Below are 20,862 nucleotides of genomic sequence, written 5' to 3'. Positions count from 1 at the left end.
GTAATTGTGGAATATTGCTGTGCATGCAGAAACAACTGTGTTTACCCGTTTAACAATAATCAGTGTATTTCATTGCAGTTCGTTGTATGTGATCACAATAACATTGCAGACATTGCCCCCATTTCTCTGGGACAGCAGTTCCTGGATGTGACTGCCTTTGTCATTCATAGGGCCTCTACACTGACCTTTTGATTCCCTGCCTGAAAAGTCATGTCCCTTTGCTTTGCACCATCACAGGAACAAGAAATAGAAACAGCAGGAGGCCATTTGGCCCCTCGTGCCTGCTTGGCTTCAATAAAGTCATGGCTTACCTTTCGGTTCCGTCTGCTTCCCTCTTCCTTAATGCCTCGATTCCCTTAACACCCAAAGATGTCTACCTTGAATACACTCAGTGACTGAGCCTTCACAGCCCTCTTCCAATGATTCACTGCTGTCTGGGTGAAGACGTTTTTTTTATCTCAGTCCCGGATGGTTCAGCCGGTAGTTCTAGACACCCTGCCGGGGGAAACATCACCCGTGCATGAACGGTGATAAACCCTATCAGAATTTTGCTTGTTTCAGCCTTCTAAACTCTAAAGAGTATATAATCTGGGGATTGATGGGGTGTGTGGGTAACATAAAATTCGAGTGTAAATGGGTGAAAATTGAAAAAAAACTGCAGATGGAAATCTGAGAGAAGAACAGAAAATGCTGGAAACACCCAGCAGGGCAGGTAACGTCGCTGGAAAGAGAAACAGTTAATGTCTCGGGTCGGAGACGCTTCATTGGAACCAGAGTATTAGTGTCACTGGGTGTTTGATGGTCCGCACAAACTCGATGGGCCGATAGTCCTGTTTCCGTGCTGTATGACTCTATGACCTGAGACACTAATTGTCTCTCTATCCACAGATGTGCCTGACCTGCTGAGTGCTTCCAGTATTTTCTGTTTTCATTTCTGGGGTTACTGTATTTGATTACAAATGAAGGAATTCCTTCACTCCCAGAGTGAGACACATCCTGACTGGATCTGCAACTTTCCACGATTTCTAAATCGAACCGAGTCCCAGCTCTGGCGGCTCACATTTAACACCCGCGAAGACTGCAGCTTCCTCGGAACTCTGCTGAATAAAAAGGCACATTTTTCGTAAAAAAAAGCTAATATGTAATGTGGTACATTCATGAGGCGTCGTTCGCAGTTCACCACAGATTATGTTCATCCTGTACGGCACATGTTAGACTCAGGTGCCTGTATAAAAGAGCGAAACGTTGATTAAGCTAAACAAAAACAGTTTATTAAATTAGAATGGACAGTTCGAGTGTGAGACCAGACAAGAACCAATCTCTCATGAGCTCCTTCCGCGTTGTCATGAGCGCCACGCTTCACAATGTAACTCTCGGGTGTCAAGTCTTGTTTGGTCTGAACGTCTTCAATGATCCGATTTGTCAATCGCGGCAGTATTTGTTATTGTTCCGCACTTATTGATCAGAGGTGGCGTCGTTTATTATTTATTTAGGCAAATTCATTTGCATTATTTACATTGTCGCATGTGGGGATTGGCTCCAAACTAGCACTGAATATTACCTGCAGATTGTACGTTAACATAACCTCTCTTCTGCGCGCACTGCTTCACACCAGTAGAACTTGTTTCAAACACTTTAGTGGGAGGATACAAGGCATGTTAGCACAGCACTCTCGTCTTGCGCGCAACCCGGAGAGTGAGAAAGAGCTCCTTCAACAGTGCTTGACGATTGCCCGGGGCAGGGGGAAGCTTCCCTCGCAGTCAGGCAGCAGGTGCTGAGAGCACAGATCTTGCGAGTCTGTCGATAAGGAATGTCAGGGTGTCTGCCGAGAGGTGGGCGAGCCGTTTGTTTCGGGTTTCAATCCTTCTGGTTTTCTGCTCCGGCGACGGCGTGTATGGGGACTTCCAGCGATTGCTCAGGAGTTATCAACGTAACCAACCCCGGGCACCCCATATGAAATGGACTTGGAGCACAGGAGGATTAGACAAGGCAGGAAACGACAGCGACTAAGAGGTAAGCAATCAATGAAGTCCGCTCATTTCAGTTTAACCTGTTGCGGGGAAGTGGGTTACATTTCTCCGGCAGGTAAAATATTTCCATTCCGGAGTCGTCGGCACTGTAACCCAGACAAGAGCATGTTGGTCGCTACTTGACTGTGATTCATGTGAGTGAGCCGTGTTATTTAGCCAGCTCATGCCCTTGTGAAAGCTGCAGCAGTTCTCTTGGGGAACTGATCTGAGTTTGTGCTGCGATTTATGCAAAGTGTTCCTTTATTTCAGCCGCAGCTAATAAAAAGCCAAGGCAGAGAGTGAGATTCTTGAACACCTGGTTCAGGTAGTCGGTGAACTCTGTCAGCTAATTTTCACCTCCATTCTGCATTCAGGCTATCGGAGATTCAACATAGCTGAGTGAAATTTTCTGTAAAATTTAAATGATTTATTTATTCACATAAAATAAAACAGCCAAGTTTGGAGGTAAAGGCTGAGATCTGGGGAGATTATTGGGTTCTATCATAGTTCTGAAAGGTAGCTTCTCTCGCTCAAAAACACCAACGCTTTTGTTACACAGCTGGGGTCTGACAGGTAGCCTCTCCACTGTATAAACAGAACTTGTGTTACACTGCTGGGGTCTGACAGGCATTTCTCTACTGTGTAAACAAAGCTTGTGTTACAAAGCCGGGGCCTTCCAGGTAACCAGCGGGTCGAGCAGATTCATTGTTGCTCCAGATTCCAGCATCTGCAGTCTCTTGTGTCTCCTTCCAGGTAACCTCTCTATTTGTACAGAGACTGTGTTATATGGCAGGGATCTGACAAGTAAGCTCTTCACTGTATAAACAAAGCTTGTGTTAAATGGCCAGGGTCTTCCAGATAACTGCTCCAGTGCATAAACCAGAGCTTGTGTTACACAGCCAAGGTCTGACAGTTAACCCCACCAAATGTACAAAGCTTGTGTTATATGAGCAGGGTTTGACAGTTAACCTCCCCACGGTACAAATGAAAAAAAAACTTGCATTAACCAGCAAGGGTCTAACAGACAAACTCTTCACTGTACAAACAAACCTGGTGGTATACAGATAGGTAACCTCTCCACAGTATAACCTGTACTGGTGATACATGGCCAGAGTCTGACAGGTAACTTCTACCCTGGATAAGGAGAGAATATGTTTATATGATGGGGGGTTGACAGGTAGCCTCTCCTCCGTATAACCAGTGCTCTTGTAGTACAGTCGGAATCAGAGAGGTAAACTCACTCCTGTCTAAGGGACAAGGGTTGGAGAACAAATGTTTCCTGTGAGTTGTGATACAGCAGGGCTCCCTGGTTTGATGTCAGTGCTGCCATGCCACCATAAGTTGTGATATTATTACTAGCATCCCTTTTATACTTCACCTCAATCAGTGATGCCCCTGAATTTAATGCCCCTGGCTTGTACCAATGGGAGGTGAGTACTGAAAAATAATCTGCCCCATTCCTGCTCAAATTCACCTGCCTGAACCAGTTGCCTGCCTCAGGTGGGGCTTTCTATTTGCCAACTGGAGTCCTGGAGGAACTCAATGGCATTTTTATGGGGAACTGAAAGGGCCAACCCTGGTGGGTGAAATCTCGATACAGAGCAAGAGATTCTCTTGTGATCTCCCTATTGTGTCTGGTGGGGGGGGGGGGAGGGGGTGTGGGGAGCAGGCTCTGGAACTCAGCTGAACAGACTCTTTCTCCTTCCCACCCTCACAACTTACTTCAGTATTGGCGACAACCTCTGCCGTGCAATTTTGACCAGCCCAAAGCTCACCAGCATCCACCCTCTGCCCTGGAGGGTGAAATGGGATGTAAACACGCCATGGCTGTTAAAATGAGCTCACAGCTCTCATGTTCAGCAAGTCTATTAGCTGTCCCTGGGTGCTGACATCCACCCTTGAGTAAGAGCACACTCTTCTAACGTGGGGTTACATCACTGGCAAAGCAACATTCTGCCCTCATCTCACATTGTCAGATCAGTGGCAGGGCCTCTGCCTGCCTGGCTTTCATCTTGCAAAGATCTCGTTGGCTGAGGGTCTGAACTCTCGGCTGAGTTTAATTAACTAGCACGATCTGGGGTCTGAACTGAAATCTTGTGAACCTGACCAAGGGGCATCCCAGAGCATAAGCAGCTGAATTTGCTCCATAAAGAGTTGCTTTATGAGGTTTTGCTTCACCGTGATTGAGTTTTCACTAATCCTTGCTGGTTTAGCTCCTCCCGAAGGAGAAACTGACTCAGAGTCTGACTCATTCCTCACTGCATTTAATCAGTGTATTAATTAAATTGCTTGCCTTGTCTGAGATGTCCCTGTGAAACAATAGGAATTGCATCGACTCTATTGTGGTCCCGTCAGTGGTGGGGCTGAACAGCTTCAGATCGAACCAAGATTGCCAATACCCAGGGTGACTTTTACCTGTCTATTAAAAGGAAATGTAAAAGTAGCTACTGGAGTCAAAGGACACAGAAATCCAGTAACAAAACCAAAGTCACAAAGCAAGTGTTTTAAGTTCCTTTCTGCAGATATGGATTTAATTCTATTCAAACTATCTTCCTATTGGATCTGCTGGGTTCTGAATTATTTGATCTTTGAATGTGAAATTATTTGACCTTTTCTTCTTGATTCCCCTCACATCTATTCTTTACAGTGCTGCAGCCGTGACCATGGGTTGTGATAGGTGCTTTATAGGTGTAGCCTCTTTCTTGGTAAATGAAAATCAGAAAACTGCAGATTCTGGAAATCTGAAATAAAAACAGAAAATGCTGCAAACACTCTGCAAGTCAGGCAGTATGTGTGGAAAGAGAAAAAGAGGCAATGTTTCAGTTAACTCTCACTTCCCATAGATGCTGAGTGTGTCCAGCATTTTCTGGGTCCATCTTTCTTTCATTTTCTATCATCAACTCCTTGCAGAAGTTTAACTACCTTGTTTTCCCCATGACCTTGCCAGTGACAAGATTTTTAGATCATCAAGGAATCAAGGAATATAGGGTTAGTGGAGGTACATGATTCCACAATAAAAGATAACTTAAGATCTGATTGAACAATGGAAAAGCCCCAAGGGGCTGAGTGGCCTACTCCTGTTTCTACTTCTTATGTTCATATGTAATACAAATGTTATAAAATGGTTTTAAGGTGCATGTCAAATCCAAGAGTTTGAATTTTGCTTGTTATTGAATATCATGTTATCCGGACTGCCTTCCATTTCAGGAATATCACTAACTTCCTAGTGTATTGTCTGACCTGAGTGGTTTGGATGCTGTAGCATTTCCATCAATATGTGCAATTGCTTGTCATCTTTATTCTTACACTTGCTTTCCTCCAAATATCTGCAATCATACAGCAGGTGACGTGACTTGAGTCACACAGGGGCTCCCCAGGTTACAAATGACCTGAGTTACGCAAGGCTGATGCTACGCAAATTCTCCTATACATCTTTAAAACAATTTTCATGGTAGCAATAATAATAATAATAGTAAATTCTTTCATGGTATTCATTAATGACTGGATGCAGTATATATTCCATTAGTTTAACTATGGGTAGTGGTTGGGTGCATATTCAATGAAATGAAAGGATTTATAGCAAGTGTATGTAAAGCAATACAATATGGTTTACTGTAGAAAGCTGAAATTTCTTACTTACAGAGAAATCGGCTTAGGGACAGTCCTCGGGAATGGAACCCTTACATAACCAGGGGACTGCCGGCATTGCAATCATAGAAGAATTAAACTCCTCTGTCTCTTGGCCCAACTACTTTAACAAGTGGTAACCTGACACTACTTGCCTTCTAGATGATCACTAACATTTAACAGATATTTGATAGATCAAGAGATTTCTTAAAACTTCGTGTGCCGCATTGTTTATGTCATTATGATGTTATCTTGGATTCTTATAGTATATGTTGCTTCTTCCATTGATTCCCTATGAATATCATATTAATCAATTCAACTGTTTCAATCAAGGGTGAACTGTTTCCTTGATGTATTCCTCCCCTTCCTTGGGTTTTATTCAGGGAGTAAACAGGGAGTATATAAATAATATAGTGTCAGGATAAAGAGGAAGGGGCAAGTCTGTTATCAAATCAGAACAATGCACACAAAGGACATTGTATCAGGATGAAAATAAGCAAGCTTGAAATGTGGATCATGTGGTATGACCAGGAGGCATCACTGACTTGTGTCTGCAAACAGGTAGGTGAATATTTTCTGGTATAAGGTCTTTCAAAGGACAGGGCAATTGGGAAAAGAGCAGTAGAAAGAGAAACAGTGGCGCAGGCAGTGCCATGGTGCAGCAGGTAGTGCAACTGCCTCACAGCTCCAGCAACCTGGCTTTGATGCTGGTCTCTGTGCAGTTGCACGATTTCCCCAGGTAGGAGGGTTTCCTTCCCACATCCCAAAGACATGCTGGTTGGTAGATTAATTGGCAACTATAAATGATCCCTGGTGTTGGTGGGTGGCAGGAGAATCAGGGGGAGTTGATGGGCATGTAGAGGGATTGGTGTGGGAATAGGTTTGGTGGGATTGCTTTGAAATCTAGCAGAGACTTGATACCATAAGAAAATATGAAATGTGGAATGGGATAGTATACACTGGAAATACACTGGGTAGAAAGGAGGAATGGAAAAAAGTAGCAAGACATTGGTGGGACATCTACAAACTTCCTGATATGAATGAGAAAGTAATGTGAGGGATAAGTACTGAAATTAGTTGTTGCAAAAGCAGATCAGTTAAAACTGGAAACTGCTACTTTTATATTGACTGAGTGAAGTAGGATCGCTTTAATCAGACAGGCATTGAATTCTTGAGTGTATTTGAGACTACTCACTGAATAATATGTTCTTAAACCAGTAAGTGGACAAGCCATATGAGATGTAATGATCAGTAATGAGCAAAAATCAGTCAACAACCTAACGGCAACCATTACAAGATGTCTAGGGGAGAAATGTGAGTCATGATCAAGATTTCAGAACAGGCCGAATTTTAAGAAATGTCACAGAAATTGTCCCCAGTTAACTGGCCAATTGTGTGAATGGAAGCATAGGTGGCACAATGGCACAGTTAATACAGCTGCTGCCTCACAGCCCTCAAGACCCGGGTTCAATCCTGAACTTGGGTCCTGTCTGTTGGGAGTTTGCATATTCTCCCTGTGACCATGTAAGTTTCCTCTGGGTGGTCTGGTTTCTTCCCTCATCCCAATGACATGTGGGTTGGTAGCGTAAAAAAATTGGCCAGTGTAAAAAAATGCCCCTAGTGTACAGGTAAGTGGTAGAATCTGGGGGGAGTTGATGAGAATGTAGGGAGAGTAAAAGAAATGGGATTAATGGAGGATCAGTGTAAATGGGTGATTGATGGTCAACGTGGACTCAGTGGGCAGAAGGGCCTGTTTCCCTGCTGTATCTCTCTACGAATAAACTACATTTGTAATATTACATTTATTTATATTTGTTTAACCAACTTTCCACTATTATGGAAATAAAGTACTGGTTAAAAAGTAGAAAAGATTTACTAAGGTGAGATCAGAAGGGAAAGGTTATACTTATCAGGAAAGATTGAACCTGAGAAGAGAAACTGGGGACAGTGTTGAAAGAGGTCTTAAATTTTCTGTAAGGGCTAGGTAGGATAGATGTTTCCACTTGCAGTGGAATGCCAGAACCAGGAGCCATAATTATGAGATAATAACTAATATGTTCAATGGAGAATTCAGGAGAAACATTTTTGCCCAGGCACTGATTAGAATGTGTAATGTACTATCACAAGGAGGAGGCGATTAACATGGATGTATTTAAGAAGAACTTAAACACAGGAGAAAGGAATAGTAAATTTTCTTGATGGGTTGGGATGAGGTTGCCTGTCAGGAGCAAAAAACACTGGCATAGATCTTTGGGCCACATGCCTGTTTCTATGTTGTAAATATGATGGAGAGTAGGAGGTGCAAACATTAATGATGAAATCCACCACTGCCTTCAATCTGCTAGCACAGCCTTCAGTCAGCTGAGGAAAAGTGTGTTTGAAAATCAAGAGACAAGCCTAAAACTCATGTTCTCCGAGCAGTGGTGGTCTCTGCCTTCCTATATACTTCTGAGACCTGGACTATCTGCCACCAATGTTTATCTTCGCAAAATCCTTCAGACTCACAGGAAGGATGAGCAAATTGATGCCAGTGTCCTCTTCCAGGCTAACTTCCCCTGCACTGAGACCCAAATAATACTCAGTCCATTCTGTTGGGCAGGCCATGCTGTTCACGTGCCCAACACCAGACTTCTGACACAGACACTCTGTTCCCGGTGCATCATGGGAAGAGATTACCAGGCAGATAGAGGAAAAGATTCAAGGATGTCCTTGAAGCCTGCTTGATAAAATGTAACATTCCACTGACTGTAGGGAACCTCCAGCCCAAGTCAGCTCAAAAGAATACCTGGGATGGCATTGAGAACCTTGGTTCCGTGCGTCAGGAGCACACTAAAACTCTGCATAAACGGCAGAAGGAGCACATCACCTCACTAACTCCCCACACATCTGCCCAACCTCCTGTCCAACTGATGAAAGAGCTTGTGGTTCCCACAGTGACCTCATCAGTCACCTAAAGATCCATAAAGGAAGCAAGTCATCTTTGATCACAATAGACTGCTTGAGAAGAAAAGGAGGTGCTTAAATGTATTTGTTACAATATGCATCTATGCAAAGGGGAAAAGATATATTCCTGAAATTAAACAACCAGGGCCAACAAAACAGGTGAGGGATAGGATAAAACTAGAGGTGCTCTTAAGAGCAGACTGGGAGAAATGCATGGAACAACAAGGTGATGCAAATAAAATAGTAAGAGCTGCAAAAAGGGAACGCAAGAAAAAAATGTGTGCATTTTATCAAGGACAATGATAAAGGTCTTTTGCAATGTATTAAGAGAACATAGATGTCTAAGATTAACAAGAGCTTCTTAAGATAGAATAGGTAATAACTGGTAATAAGAAAATGGTAGACTTTCAAAATAATTACTTCATGTCAGTCTTAAAAATGGATAAAGTACCAGAGATACAGAGAAATTAAAAATAGCAAGGGAGTGATGGAACTTACCAGAGTTAATAAAGGTTAAAAAAAAGTAATGGAGAAAATAATGGATTTCAGATAGACTAATTTCTGGGACCTAACAATTTGCATATAATAATTTTATATAAAAAGAAGTGGGCAATTTAGTTATGATTTTCCAAAATTTTCTTTATACTGGAAATTGTCCAATTGGATTGGAAAATTGCCAATGACACTTAAACTTCTGAGAAAGATAGGAAAGGTAAAATGGAAAATTATAGACCTGTTAGCCTAAATTTTGTGGAAAGTTACTAGAATTTGTTACTTGAAATGGCCTGACCCAGCACTTGGACTAACATGAACTGATCAGAAGGAGCCAAGATGGATATGTAAAGATTAGGTCATCACTACCCACCCCAGCTGATTTTTGGAGGTGTTCACAAGGTGATGAATAAGGGAGTGAATATTGTTGTTGTTCATAAGAGCTTCCAGAAGGCATTTGATAAGGACCCTGGAGATGGTGAACAGAATTGCAAGCATGTGATATTGATGTGTGTTCGGAATTGGTCAGACATTAAGAGATATAAAATAGACACAAGGAGATATACAATAGATGTTGGCAGAACTTGGGAATCTTCTCCAAAAAGCTGTTGAGACTCTAATTTTATTGAACAGCTCAAAGCTGAAGAATTTTTGTTTGGAGTAGGAAAAGAGAATATGGAACCAACTTAGGAAAATGAAGGAAAAAAGACAAGTTTATGGAACATCTTGATATTGAAAGGCCTGGATAGAGTGGATGTGGAGAGGATGTTTCCAGTAGTAGGAGAGTCTGGGACTAGAGGGCACAACCTCAGAATAGAAGGATGTCCCTTTAGAACAGAGATGAGGAGGAATTTCTTTAGTCAGAGGGTGGTGAATCTGTGAAATTCATGCCACAAGCGGCTGTGGAGGCGGAGTCATTGGGTATATTTAAAGCGTAGGGATTGATAGGTTCTTGATTAGTAAGGGCATCAAAGGTTACAGGGAGAAGGGAGGAGAATGGGGTTGAGAGGGAAAAATAAATCAGCCATGATCGAATGGCGGAGCAGACTCGATGGGCCAAATGGCCTAATTCTGCTCCTATGTCTTATGGTCTTATAACAGCTTTCATAACATTTCAGAATTTTGGAACTGTTGTTACAGTTGGAAATGTGACAGCCAATTTGTGCACAGCAAGATCCCACAAATTGCACTTTGGTCGTGAAATATTGGCAGGGCCCTGGGGATAACTCCCTCATCCTTCAATAGATGCCAAGGGATCTTTCTTACTTACCTGAGAGAGTAGACAGGGCCCAAGCTTAACCATTCATTTGAAAGACACCACTTCTAAACTCGAATCCACAGGCAGAGCTGAGTGCATTACCAAATGAACCACGGCCAACCCTATTAAAAGTTACAATATGTTTTAGAGACTGAATAACCCATTCCAGTTCTTGTACTTCTATTGTTCTTGGGGACACTTTGATTGTGTAGAGTTCTGTAATCAAGATCCATTCATTGCATGCCTACTAAGTTTCATTCTATTGTCTGTGGAAGTGTACCTAATGTGGTTAGTTTCCGATCACAAGATTATTTAAGGCTCACAAGACCCAGTGTTTGAAATGATCTCATGGTGCAGGACTATGGTTGGGCTCTTTCCATCTGCATGCTAATGTCTGTCAAAATCACAAATATCTCCCTATCGCAGGCATTGGAAACAAAAGTGTAAAAGGTCCCTTGATAAACAGCAACTATTCAGTTTTTCAGATGAAAACTGAAAGGCTACTGGGAGGGCTACAGGAAGGGCTACTGAAAGAGCTACACCAAAGGCTGTCAGTGTGGATCTCCAGATCAGAAGGGACTTCTCCTGGTGCCATTATGCGGAAAATCAGTCTTTGAGCAGCTGCTAGCTTGTTCAGAAGTGTTTGGCATCCAGCCCTACCTTGAATGCAAATCCTGCATTGCCAGCACAACTAAGTCATTCTGTACCAGGACACAGGCTGGTGCGGTGGATTACACATCATCATTACTCCTAGGATCCAATGTGTTTAGGGCTCTTTCCACTGTCAGCTGGAATAATTACAACTAAAATACTTTGAATTAAAGAAGAAACTGTGCACCAGGATAAGCTCCTTTTCTGTGAACGTTTCCTGCATTTATTCTGGATATACAACATGCAAGTTTTGAAATCTGTGGAACATTTCTAACTGGTTCAATTCAGTTTTTGGTGGAAGTGTGCAGGGAGTATGTCAGGATAGTTCAGAGAAAATTTCACCTATCTGATCTTGTGCTGTGCCTGATTTGGGACTCACTGACAGGGTAGTGGAGAGAGATATTTACTCTGTATTTAATCCACTCTGTACTTGATAGGGCAATGAAGGACAAATTATATGGTTATTCTGCATATAACCTATGATGAGTCAGGCACCTTGGACCTTGGAGGTCCTAACTAAGTAAGAGTATTTGGGGAAATACTCCTATACTCCATAAAACCTTATAGTATTGATGGAGTGATAGAGTACAGGTGTCTGACATTAAGGCCAGGAGAATCTGTCAATCTTGGTAATCTAGCCACTGAAGCTCAGGCCAATTTGTGCTTATATTTGTTATCAGCTGCTTTGTCCTGACTCAACTGTGTAGGCCTGAACATTTGGAAAAGATTATTTTTAATAGTATTGCCTCATTGATGGATAAATCCTAAATCATAACCCTAAAAGAGACAATTCAATCTCTCAAACCACTTGTGGCTTTTTTGGAATATGTACAGACTTATATCCCACTCTTTGTGGAAGACCCAACACTCCATGGCATGGACCAATTGATCTAGACAGGACTTGGATATCCCTAGTGTAAGAGAAGCTTCATTTTACATCCAGCCCATCCTTTGGACTCCCCTATCTGAGCTGGCTCCAGGAGGATTGACTCGTATCCCCTTTGAGGACAGTGTAGATGAGACTTGTTGTATCTTACACATGTTGCATTTAGGAGTATCGCATATACAGTAAATGTGCCATCTCCAGGCCCTTTCCTAAATGCTCAATTTTACTTTTCAAATAATTGTCCTCTTTGTCTTTAAAAGGAATTGTTTCTACCACTGTTTCTCTGAAGGCTTTCCATGCCCTGACAACCTACTATCTAAACCAAAATCATGGTCTCATTTTACTCTCCTGTTAGTGATCTTAAACGTATCCCTATTATTTCTATTTTTCCTCTCAAAATTTATATAATAATTCTATTATAAATATGAATACCTCTGTCATGTGTCCCCTTAACCTTTGTAGTTTTTCATGCCCCATCCCTGGGATCCTCACGGTAAACCTTTCCTTTTTATTCATTCACAGGATGTGAATGTCGCTGGCAATGCTTGCACTTATTGTTCATTCCTAATTTCCCCCTGAACTGATGAGACAGTTAAGAATCAACCGCATTGGTGGGTTGGGCTTGGAGTCATGTGTAATTCAGACCAGGTAAGAATGGCGGATTTCCTTACCTGAGGACGTTAGTGAGCATCAATGTGATAGTTTCATGGCTACCATTACTTAGATTGTCTTCCTTAAAACTCCATGTTTATTTAATTTAACTTAAATTCTCCAGCTGCTGTGTTGGGATTCAAACTCCTCTCTCTGGATGGAGGTCCAGGACTGGCTGCCCATCCTGTAATCTAACAACTACCCTGCTGTACCTGTTCTGTCCATTTTCTCCATGGCTTTAATATTATTCTTAAACTAGAGCACTCAAAATATTCAAATTGTACTGGAACATTTAACATCGCCTGTTTGCTTTTTCTCCTATTTATAACTTACTGCATCCTATGCACTTTTTTTCAGGCAGTTTTGTGCATCCAACTGCTAAAGTTTGTTGCCATTCCACTCCTAATTTTACCATTGTGTATACTCCTCCCTATTCATCCTTTCAAAATCCAGTGTCTCATGTTTCTCTAGATTATAATTTAACATTGTCTGTGTCCTGTTGAAATTTCTTATAATCTTCAAAATTAATAATTGTCCCTATTTTTATGATTGTTAATATACCCAGATGTATATTCATTAAGGCAAGGGATCTAACACTCCTGAGAATGGCACTCTGCCAATACAAAGACCTTCCATTAGCACCTACTCAACTGGTTTCACTCCTTTGGCTAGCTTTTTATATTTTTTATTATATTTTCTTTTAGTTTATATTTATTATATATTGTTTATTATTTCATTTGTTTAAGACATAGAAGGGGGGTATTTAGCCCCTTGAGTCTGTGGTGGCCCTCAGAGCATTGCCATTGATTGCACTCCCCCTGTAGCCTATACCTATTCTCACACACATGCCCATTAACACTCTCCAGATTTTCCTGCCACCCAGCTACACTAGGGACAATTTACATTGATTATTGCCCTTCATCTCCTCCATCCACTCTTTATTTGTACTTGCCTTTCAGTTTTCTAACCCTTGTGGTTCAGTTACTACCACTTCCAATCCTGAAGTGGAAGGCAGTGGGTTTATGTCCCTTCAGAGATGTGACTATGTGGATCACATATCTGCACAAGCACTAAAATCTCCCATTTCCTCCTCCACCTCTGCAACATTTCCATATTAAAATTCTCACGTTTGTTTTGGGATCCTCTGTGGCCTCACCCCTTGCTACTTCTGATCTCTCCTTCAGCCCTACATTACTCCAAGATACCTGGACTCCAGTTCTGGCCTCTGGATCACCCCAAACCATTGGCAGCCTTACTTTCAGCAGCAAAAGCCCTAAGCTGCCATTCCCTTCCTAAACCTTTCTGTATCTCTAACTCTTTTACCTCCTTTAAATTTCTCTTTCACTGCTTTGACAAAGCCTTTAGTCATCCGTCTAATATCTTCTTATGTGACGTGATCGAAAGTTTTGTATGATACTGTTTCTATGAAGCACCTTGGAATACTTTTTTTTATTTTAAAGATGCAATAGAAATACATGTTGTTGTTATTGAGCCCAAAATTTCAGGCTGGTTTTCTGGTCATTACTGAGATCCTGCCTTTCAGTTAGGTTGAGACTTCTGCTCTCTCAAGTGGATGTAGAGGATCCCAAGAACAATTATGAAGCAGGTATGGGGGTTAAAGGCAGTGTCTTGGGGATTATCCCTTGATCAACATCATTAGAGAAAAAACTGACTATTATCATATTGCTATTTGTTGGAACTCGCTGAGAGCAAATTAACTCTTGTTTCCTACATTATAACAGTGATTACACTTCAAAAGCACTTAATTGGCTGTAAAGTGTTTTGAGAAGCCCTGAGGTACAGGGACTGGTTGCAATAATTAGGAAGTTGGTGGCATTTATTTGCACAGAGGGCCTGTGTTATAGAAGCCTTTGAATTTGCTGGAATCCAACTTGATCATCAAATTGCAAAATTTAGTAATTTGTGTTGCTTATCAGATATATAAAGGCCCAAGTTGTGTAAAGGAATTGAGTTGGAGTGAAAGGTACTATATTTTTCTTTGGATCCCCCCCCCATATGCTGCTTGATCTTCTATTGTTATTTCTGCATATGTGCTGTGTGATATATTTTAATATTAATTTATCACTACAGTGAAGGAACAGCTTTATCCCTGCATGCAAATATGCCTAATTTGTTCTCCAATTATCTCCTAACATTTTCCGTTGTATCCACATTACAATGTGCAAATTTTTAATTCCAATTTATCTAACCTCATTCCTCTTTTAACTCACTGGTATTCTTGTTCTAGTTTGGTATCTTTATCCTTTTTCAGGTCTTTTAATGAAACCTAATTCTATTCTTTGCATTGTTGCCTGATGCTCCCCAATCCTTCACATTATCCACTTGTCTCACTTTGCTTTGTGCATCTGTTTCTAGCACTGCCTCTGTTCTTAATAGAACTTAAAACATACCTGATGTGGCTGCATTGTGGAAGCTCCTCCTCTTCTTTACCACTTTAATTACTTTATTGAAATCTTTCTTTGGTTAATTAAGTTCCTGCTGTTATGGCATTTTCTCTAATTTTTACATACCTGTAGCTCTATCTGATTCCCACTGTTTGGTGCTCTGAAATTGTAGCTTCCATCTTTTCTAAATAAATAAGTAGACCTTTTGCATCTTCCCTGATATCAATGTTATGTTCCAGTGCTCTATAAAAATCTTGGATTAATATTGCAGTCCTTCCATTGTTTGCATGCCCAAACTCCTGAATATTCTCTGACTGGGAATCTGCTCCAGCCATCCCCCATTTGGTTTTATACTGTAATACCCATAGGTTTATTTCTATCTGGAGCTCACCAATTTTATTCAAAACACTTTGCATATTTCCACAGTTAGAAATCAAACTATCTCCTTTTTGTTTGCCAATCCTCTTTGTATTTGGTCATTATTACCACTGAAACCTTCCCTGCTGGTACCAGTTCTTGTTGCCAGGAAGGCTCTTGTCACATCCTTGCCCAGAAGAATGTTCACCTTTCCTATAATTCACCACACTGTTTCAGGAATCTGAGTCATTCTCTTCTATGACATCAGCTATTTGTTTCACTGATAAATGTTTGATATCTAGAAGCACTGCCTTTCAATTTATTTGTATTTTCTAAGACATTTTTCAAGAGCTCAGTTAAATTTCATCTTGAGTTTTTGATTTAATGTGAACCACAATTTGTAGCTGTTGCATTTCATTCTTCAAAGTGTTTTGTTCCTACTCTGTGATATAACATTCCCATGTAACTGGTAAAAAATGTCTCATTCAATTTTTCTAATCTGTATCTAATCCATGCTGTATTGACTGGGGAGTCCTTGAGTCAACATTGATGATAGTTTCAATTCCCTCATTGACATTTTGAGCCCAAAAGTAACATCTTACTGAATAATTGCTTGAAATATTCTCAGTGCATTAGCAGTTCATTCACTAAGTCACTGGCTGTAGCGAGATACCTGGGACAGAGAAGGTGGCAGATTTGGTCTTCCAACAAGCCAAAAGTTAAAGATAATTGACCAATAACTTTCCAAAGTTTACTGACACAGCTGCCAAAAGGCTGATGACACAAGAGCAGCCTTAATTATAAGTCTACCACAAGGGAAAGCCAACAGTTTTCTCGGAGTTTTGAACTTAGTTATTCCTTCAGCATTCTTTTACTCATATTGAGGAAATAAAATAAAACTTAACTTGTACTTCTTTCTACACAGAAAGAGGCCATTTGGCCCAGTGAATCCATTGCCAATTCCCAGGGGAGTGTCCCATTTCCCCCTCCTTATTTCTCTTTATTCCTGCAACATATTCTCTTTCACACAAACCCATCAACTCCCTTTTGATTCTTTGTTCAATTAACCTATGTTAATTGCAGTGGCCAATTAACCCAGCAGTCAAATATCTGAAGAGCAAAACTGGTTCTGCATTTGGACAGATCTGTGCACATGCTGCCCTCAAAGGCTCTGCACTTTTTTATGAAACATTGAAATGCTTTGGCTAATTTTAAGCAATTCAATATTTTTAATCCGAAAGGGAGAAAATTATGGTTAGAACTGCTGTTAACAGCAGATCAAATTGTACATCACTCTCCAATTATTAATTTCCCACATTTATTTTCGTAATCTCATGTTCAGTTCAGCAAGAGCTTTCTGGAGCAAAACACTATGGAGACAGTCAAAGAACTGTCTATCTTGGATCTGGTAATGGGTAATGAAGCTGGTTTAGTAAAGAGCCCCAGAGTAAAATCTCTCCAAGGAAGTACAGCGTGATAGAATTTTGTATTCAGTTTGAGATGGAGAAGCTTGGGTTGAAAACAACTGTGTTTAATTTAAGGGATTTACAATAGGAGGATAAAATTGGCTAACATGACTGGGCAGATTGGTTAGCAAAAAGACTGTAAGCAAGCAGTGGCAGACATTTAAGGAGGTAATTCATGACTCTGAGCAAAATTATATCACAGTAAGGAATAAAAATTCTAAGGGAGGAATGAACAAACCATGGTTAACCAAAGAATTTAGAGTATATTAAGTTGAAAGTGGTAGTTTAGTGGTAGACCCAAAGGCTGGGATAAATTCAAAAACAAGCAAAGGAGGAGAAAAAGGGAAAGAGAATAAAGAGAGAGAAAATAAGCTACGAGGTTAACTAGAGAGTAATATAAAAAACAGACAGTAAGAGCTTCTTTAAGCAAATTAAAAAAAAGAAGGGAGAAGCCACCTTAGAGAACGGGGCTGGGGAAACAGAAATAGGGAACAAGGCAGAGGAGGTAAACAGATATTTTGCATTGGCCTTAATGGGAGAAGGTGCAAAGAACATCCCAATAATATTTAATAATGCTGGGGAAGGATGAACTACCATCACCATTACTAGAGAAATAGTCTGAGGAAAACTAATGGGGCTAATGGCTGATAAGTCCCTAGTTTGGGTCACTTGCTTCCTCAGCTCCTAAAAGAAATGGCTACTGAGATAGTGGATGCATTAGCTGTAATCTTCCAAAATTCTTTAGATTCTGGAGAAGTACCAGAGGATTGGAAGACTGCTGATGTGACACTCCTATTCAGAAAGAGAGGGAGTGGGTGGGTGGGAGAGGGAGAGGGAGAGAGAGAGAGAGAGAGAGAGAGAGAGAGAGAGAGGGAGAGGGAGAGGGAGAGGGAGAGGGGGAGAGAGAGAGACAGAGAAAGAAAAAGCAGGTAACTGTAAACAATGGCCAGACGTCTATTGGAAAAATATTGAAATCAATTATTGAAACATATTTGGAAAATCATGAACTAATCAAACAGAGTCAGCAAGGCTTCATAAAATGGAAATTGTTTCTGACAAATTTATCAGAGTATTTTTAAGAAGTCTCGACCGGAACGGATAAAAGAGAAACGTTGTGCAGCTGTTTTTGAATTTCCAGAAGATGTTTGACAAGGAGGTCTCATGAATGGTTAATTGACAAGAGCCCATGGTGTTGAAGCATGGATAGAGGATTATTTAACAGGCAGGAAAGCAATGAGTAACAATAGGGGGGTTATTTTCAGGTTGGAAACTGGTAACAAGTAGAGATCACTTCTGGGACTGCAACTGTTTACAATACATATCAATTACTCGACTCTTGCGGCTTTTGTGTTGATGGACAGAAGTGAATGTACAGTTCAGAGAAAATTCACTAGGATGATCCCGGGGGGGAGGGAATGTCCTACAGGATAAGGTTAAACAATTTGGAGTACGACTCATTGGAGCTTAGAAGAATGAAAGGCAATCTTATTGAAACAGTTAAGATTTTTAGGGGGTTAGACATGGTAAATGCTGAGAGGGTGTTACCTCTCCTGGGAGTCAAAAAAAAGGATCTAAGAATAAGGCGGTGCCCCATTTAAGACTGAGATGAGGAAGAATTTCTTCTCGTGGGTTGTGAGTCTTTGGAACTCCTTGACATAGAGAGCTGTTGGTGGAGAATCCTAATATTTATGACCGAAATAGAAAGATTTCTAATCGGGGGTAGGGCAAGAAAATGGACCTGAGAAGTATTAGATCAGCCATGATCCTGTTGAATGGAAGAGCAAGCTCAAGGGATGGAACGGCCAACTCATTTTTCCACTTTTTCATGTCTTGTGGTCTTTCACAAAGACTGTGGATCCTGTCCATATCCTCCACAAAGGCTCTCTTTCACCAACTGTTCTAGTTCCTCCCTCAACCCTGCTCTTCCCTGACTGCTCCACTTCAAGTCAGTTTAATAATCCCTTCATCCAATGTCGAAATGACACTTTATTCCAGCATCCTTTTCCACCTGCCACTCTTCTTGCCAACTTCCAGTTGAGACTGGAATGACTGCCAACTTGTCAAATCAATAACTTTTCAAAGCCCTCCAGTCTTCCCACTCCATATCTTGACTCAGTTCACACTAATACTTCTCACTCACCAGGTTATAACTCCCTGCAAACCCATTTCCTCTCCCACCTGTAACCCAAAACCACCCTTCCCCCAATAGTCTTCTGTTAAGACTGATGTCCTCCTTTCCTCTCATATTCTCAAACACCACTCCTGGCTTCTCCCTTCTTCTTCCCAATGAAGTATAACTTTAGCTCCCCTTTCCTTCCCTTCCAATTTCTCCTTTCTATGCCCCTTTAATTGGCATCCATTTTTCTCATCTGTTCTCTTTCATTTTGCCCCCCTTCTCCTCCTGCAGTTACTAAAGAAAATGATTCTGATTATTGCACAATAGAAAATATTTTCCAATTCCTGTTCTTGTGAAAATTTTTGCTTGCAGTAAGCAGTGGACAGAATCACATCCACATGTGGCTAGAGCCTGGGGATAAAGGAAAAGTCTAAAGTAGACCGGGTTCCACAACACTGGTGCATATCGTGCTTCATTTTCCTCCCCATCTCTGGACAGATCATGATGCTGATCACATCAGTTGTCAACAGCAGGGAAACTTACTAGCTAAGGAAAGCTGTTGGAACGTGTGTAGGATGTGGCACTGGGCCAAGAGCAGGCAGAGAATATTGAGACACTCAACAGCCCAGGACCTTTGAGAGTGTATGTATGAATATCTCAGTTTCTAGTTCAAATGCCATGCTCAATGGAAAGAATCCATGCATTATGATACTGAAACACATAGACTCGAATATCTTGGAGCACAACTTCTGCCTTTATTGTATTACTGAATCCTGGTTAGGATGGTGTAGTCAGAACTCTGGGTAAAGAGGAATAACTGATTCAGGGCTCCCCTTCCTGATTGCTATCTGCTCGAAGGTATTGGGAATGCCTGCTGGAATGATGCTGTTAGACAGGATCATCTTTTTAGGCTTCCCTGCCAAACCTCAAATTTTATTTTTGCTCAGTTATGGGCTGAGGCCCATTCATGCAAACCCAGAATTTACTACGCATTCCTAAGCGCCCTTGAGAAGGTGTTGGTGAGCTGTTTTCTTGAATCATTGAAGTCAACTGGTGAATGTAGTCACACAGTGCAGTGGGCAGGGACTCCAAGGCTTTGCAGAAGGAATCACAATATCTTTCCAATTTGAGGTAGTGTGTAGGGAAGAAAAAAAGTGCAGGTGGTTGTCTTCCCAAGCACCTCCTGTCCTTCTAGGTGGTAGAACTTGCAGGGGCGGGAGCTGTGGTTGAAGCAGCCTTGATGAATATCTGCTGTGCACTTTGTTAATAGTGCTCAGTGCACTCACAGTGGAGGGACTGAACGTTTGGAGTGGTGAACAGACTGAGATTCCTGCAGATGGCTTTGGCCTGAATGATGTTGTGCACTTTGCCTTGATGGAGAGGCGCTTTTACTTGCTATTTGCCTGCCTGTGGAAACCTGCCCTATTGCTCCTACGTGCTTTAATCTTTGGCAATGTCCCATAGCAACACCCAAAGGAAGTGCTTAGGAGCACCACAATAGTAATAAATTGCATTTATATGGCATCTTTAAAATTGTGAAGCATCCCAGACATTTCACAGGAATGTAATCAGGAAAATCTCGTTACCGAGCCACAGGGCAGGAGGGCAAGAACTTGGTCTTGGAGATAAGTTTCAAGATGCAATAAAGGGAAAAGAGGTGGAGAGTGGAATAGGTTCAGAGAAGGAATTCCTGAGTTTTCAGACTAATCAGGTGATGGCAGGTCAATGTTGGCTAAAGGAAGTCCAAAATGTACTGATGGCTGGAGGAGGGCAGAGTACCTGAACTGTTGGAGAAGTTCAGAAGAAGATGAGACCATGGAGAAAATATTGAAAACAAGACTGAGATTCTTTTAATTATTTTGTTGGTGGACTATAATCCAATGAGTCCTAGGTGATGGGTGGTGTGAGTTATGATAAAGGCAGATGAATTTTGAATGAGGATGAAACTGCAGAAAGTGGATGATTGGTGGCTGTAACTTTTCCAGTGTTGAATATATCGTA

At 41.3% G+C, this 20,862-nt stretch overlaps 1 protein-coding gene across 3 annotated transcripts in view; it reads left to right on the top strand.

Annotated features, from left to right (window-relative positions):
- Positions 1-1,538: 1,538 nt before the first annotated feature.
- arhgef19 (Rho guanine nucleotide exchange factor (GEF) 19) overlaps positions 1,539-20,862 on the top strand; it is a 75,499-nt gene continuing 56,175 nt past the window's right edge. For 2 of the 3 annotated variants that reach the window (XM_052039620.1, XM_052039618.1), the window contains exon 1: positions 1,539-2,013. In XM_052039620.1, coding sequence (XP_051895580.1) covers positions 1,959-2,013 — 55 coding nt within the window. In that variant the 5' untranslated portion in view covers positions 1,539-1,958. Of the gene's footprint in view, positions 2,014-12,386; positions 12,515-20,862 lie in introns of those variants that run through there. The other variant, XM_052039619.1, reaches the window with a different exon arrangement.

The sequence above is a fragment of the Pristis pectinata genome, chromosome 26, assembly GCF_009764475.1.
Source record: "Pristis pectinata isolate sPriPec2 chromosome 26, sPriPec2.1.pri, whole genome shotgun sequence".
In the NCBI taxonomy this organism is placed as follows: Eukaryota; Metazoa; Chordata; class Chondrichthyes; order Rhinopristiformes; family Pristidae; genus Pristis; species Pristis pectinata.
Note: the sequence above shows the minus strand (reverse complement) of the source record. Positions and strands in the feature narration are given on the sequence as shown.